Source organism: Cebus imitator, unplaced genomic scaffold, assembly GCF_001604975.1.
Source record: "Cebus imitator isolate Cc_AM_T3 unplaced genomic scaffold, Cebus_imitator-1.0 Scaffold51, whole genome shotgun sequence".
NCBI classification, from domain to species: domain Eukaryota; kingdom Metazoa; phylum Chordata; class Mammalia; order Primates; family Cebidae; genus Cebus; species Cebus imitator.
In genome coordinates, this window is record NW_016107366.1 from 9,658,961 (window position 1) to 9,662,682 (window position 3,722).

At 48.9% G+C, this 3,722-nt stretch overlaps 1 protein-coding gene across 1 annotated transcript in view; it reads left to right on the plus strand.

Annotated features, from left to right (window-relative positions):
• Window positions 1–2,283, plus strand: part of TMEM39B (transmembrane protein 39B) — a 38,763-nt gene extending 36,480 nt beyond the window's left edge. The window contains exon 10 of the mRNA XM_037738209.1: window positions 1,910–2,283. Within this exon, the coding sequence (XP_037594137.1) occupies window positions 1,910–2,171 (262 nt within the window). The 3' untranslated portion in view covers window positions 2,172–2,283. The remainder of the gene's footprint in view (window positions 1–1,909) is intronic.
• The last annotated feature ends 1,439 nt before the right edge of the window (window positions 2,284–3,722 follow it).

Here is a 3,722-nt window from a genome sequence, read left to right on the forward strand (position 1 = left end):
TTTGTATTTTTAGTAGAGTCAGGGTTTTGCTATATTGGCCAGGTTCGTCTCCAGCTCCTGACCTCAGGTGATCTGCCCACCTCAGCCTCCCAAAGTGCTGTGATTACAGACGTGAGCCACTGTGCCCAGTCAACCATTTTTTTTTAAATAAGTGAGTCAACAAGGCAAGAGCATGGGGTTGAGAAGGGGGCTGCTTATAGGCTGTGACTTTCAGTCCTCTGGTCTGTGACCTTGGGATTCCTGGGAGATCTCACGTGATATTGGAAGAAAGCTCGCTGGTCCCACCATGTCATTCACATGCTCACTGGGGCCTCTCCATGCCAGGCCTTGCAGCATCTGAGGACACAGGGATGGATTAGACCCTCACGCTCAAAGGCTGTCAGCCTAGTAAGGGAAATAAATAAATGACCAGCATTGGGGAATGTGGACCAGTAGCAGGAGATTCAGGAAACAGTTAAAGGATACCAAACAGTCTGGGCTCAGTGGCTCACGTCTGTAATCCTAGCACTTTGGGAGGCCGAGGCAGGTGGATCAACTGAGGTCAGGAGTTCGAGACCAACCTAGGCAACATGTCGAAACCCCATCTTTACTAAAACTACAAAAAAAATTAGCCAGGCGTGGTGGCAAGTGCCTGTAGGCCTAGCCACTCAGAAGACTGAACTAGGAGAATCACTTGAACCCAGGAGGTGCAGTGAGCTGAGTGCCACTGCATTCCAGCCTGGGTGACAGAGTGAGACTCTGTCTCAAAAAAAAAAAAAAGGATGCCAAACTCTAGGGAGTTTGAGAAAGGCTTTGTGGAGGAGCTTTAAGTGTTGTATTTTTTTAGACAGAGTCTCGCTCTGTTGCCCAGGCTGGAGTGCAGTGGCATGATCTTGGTTCACTGTAACCTCCGCCTTCCGGGTTGAAGTGATTCTCCTGCCTCAGCCTCCCGAGTAGCTGGGACTACAGGAACGTACCACCACGCCTGGCTAATTTTTTGTATTTTTAGTGGAGACAGGGTTTCACCATGTTAACTAGGATGGTCTCGATCTCCTGACCTCATGATCTGCCCACCTCAGTCTCCCAAAGTGCTGGGATTACAGGCATGAGCCACCACTGGAGGAACTGGAAACAGCATGAGCTGTGTGATTAGAGTTGTGGGAAGCCACAGAAGACCTCAGAGGCCATGGTGAATCCTTGGGGCCTTGACCCCAAGGGCACTGGGAAGCCTCCAAAGGGTTTTAAGCAGGGCCAGATGTCGTGGCTCACACCTGTAATCCCAGCACTTTGGGTGACCGAGGCAGGCAGATCACCTGAGGTCTGGAGTTCAAGACCAGCCCATCCAACATGGTGAAACCCCATCTCTACTAAAAATACAACAATTAGGCGGGGGTGGTCCAGGTGCCTGTAATCCCACATACTCTCAGGAGGCTTAGGCAGGAGAATTGCTTGAACCTGGGAGATGGAGGTTGCAGTGAGTTGAGATTGCACCACTGCATTCCAGCCTAAGCAAGGAGAATGAAACTCCTTCTCAAAAACAACAACAAACCACAAAGGCTTTTAAGCAGAGGGTGGTCAGGCTCAGCTTAGTATTTTACAAAGACCACTCAGGCAACTGTGTGGTGGACCAGTTGGAGCCAAGCAGTGAGACCAGATGAAGCAAAGGAACCCAGAGAAGAAAAAGGGTTTTCTCAACAGTCTCTTAGTAATTAGTGTCAGCTTTAGACTTTCTAACTCCCAATGCAGTGAATTCCTCATAATTCTTACCCCATTTTACAGAGGAGGCAACTAAAACCCAGCAAAGGAAAGTCAGTGTGTCTAAGTGATAGAAATGGGAGTACAGCCCTGGTGATTCCCTCCTGCCCAGTCTTCTGGTACCCCTTTTTTGGGTGAGCTGGGGATAAGGGGCACTGTTGGGCTGTGCCTCCAGGTGGACTGAAGAATGCATGTGGCCGCAGGGCGTGCTGGTGAAGCACAGCAAGAATGTCTACAAAGCCGTAGGCCACTACAACGTGGCTGTCCCCTCTGATGTCTCCCACTTCCGGTTCCACGTGAGTCTCCTCCCCGGGAAGGAGGGTTGGGCCCTGAGGGAGAGGGTGGGAATATCTGCAGGGCAGGAATGTGATGTCATAGCAAGACAAAGCTATTTTCAGTATTTCCCCAATCCAAAGGAAAACAGTGCACACAGGTAGCACAAGGACAGCCATACAAATTGTCACTTAATAACTGCAGCTAGGCCGGGCATGGTGGCTCACGCCTGTAATCCCAGCACTTTGGGAGGCCAAGGCAGGCAGATCACCTAAGGTCAGGAGTTCAAGACAAGACCAGCCTGGTCAACATGGTGAAACCCTGTCTCCACTAAAAATACAAAAATTAGCCAGGCGCGGTGGTGCATGCCTGTAGTCCCAGCTACTCGGCAGGCTGAGGAGGGAGAATCGCTTGAACTGGGGAGATGGAGGTTGCAGTAAGCTGAGATTACGCCACTTGCAGTGAGCTGAGACTCCAGCCTGGGCAACAGAGCAAGACTCAATCTCAAAAATAAGTAAATAACTGCAGCTTATTTGGTCGCAGACCTTTCAGAACATTGGACAGAGGGAGAGACGCTGATGCAATAAAAGAAGGGGCTCCTGGCAATGAAAGACAATACTGTCTTCATTTCTTACTGTGTGCCAGGCATGTGGTTAAGCACCGCCCATCCACCCTCCTAGTCAGCCTTCCCCTGAACCTTGTATGTGAAAGATACAGTAGGGCTATCTCTGTTTTTAGATACCGAAATCAGCTTAGAGAGTTAGCTCGTGAAGGAGTGCCTTACTGGGAAACTTGAGAACTAATGGTAATGACTCATGACTCAGCTATGGAAAGGGCTGCTCAAAATCATCTAAACTAGTGGTCTCTATTTTCTTTTTATTTCACTATCAAATCTGCCCCCTCACACTTTTTAAAAAAAACATACAATCAGAGGCCAAAATCCAATATATGGGACCTCCTGGCACTGCTCTCTTTGGAGGAGTTAGAACCCCCTTCACTTCCCGCTCACCCCTACTGTAACTCTTAAAGAACCCCCTGGAAACCTGGGGCTCTAAGGAACACAGTATGAGAAATCAGTGACCTAGGCTGATATCTTCATTTCATAGTTGAGAAACCCAAGGCTGAGAGGAAAGCAGCTTGCCCAAAGTATTGCAGCCTGTTAGGTACAGATCCGAGCCTGGCATCCTGGTCTCTCCATCTCCTGTTTCCTTCTACTTCTCCTGTCCTTTAAGCAGCTCTTGAGATTTAGGTACCTTGGCCCCTGTGGAATCAGAATCTGTAGACACTGCACTCTTTTGAACTGATAGAAATTTTTTCTTTAGTCCCTACACTCTGTCTTGCTGTTGAGAGTTGAGCTGTTGCCATGTCCCCTGGCAGCTTCCAGCCTAGCTAGGGATGCTGCCTATGACTTCATAGTAGATAATTCAGGCTGTGGAGTCTGTAATAACTTTCCATGCTTATGTCATAAAATTCTAATTTGTTGAGGCCAAATAATACCCAGGAGGATGATATTAAAAGCTGTTGATTTTGGCCAGGCACAGTGGCTCATGCCTGTAATCCCAGCACTTTGGGAGGCCAAGGTGGGCAGATCACCTGAGGTCAGGAATCCGAGACCAGCCTGACCAACATGGAGAAACCCCATCTCTACTAAAAATACAAAAATTAGCCAGGCGTGGTGGCACATGCCTGTAATCCCAGCTACTCAGGAGGCTGAG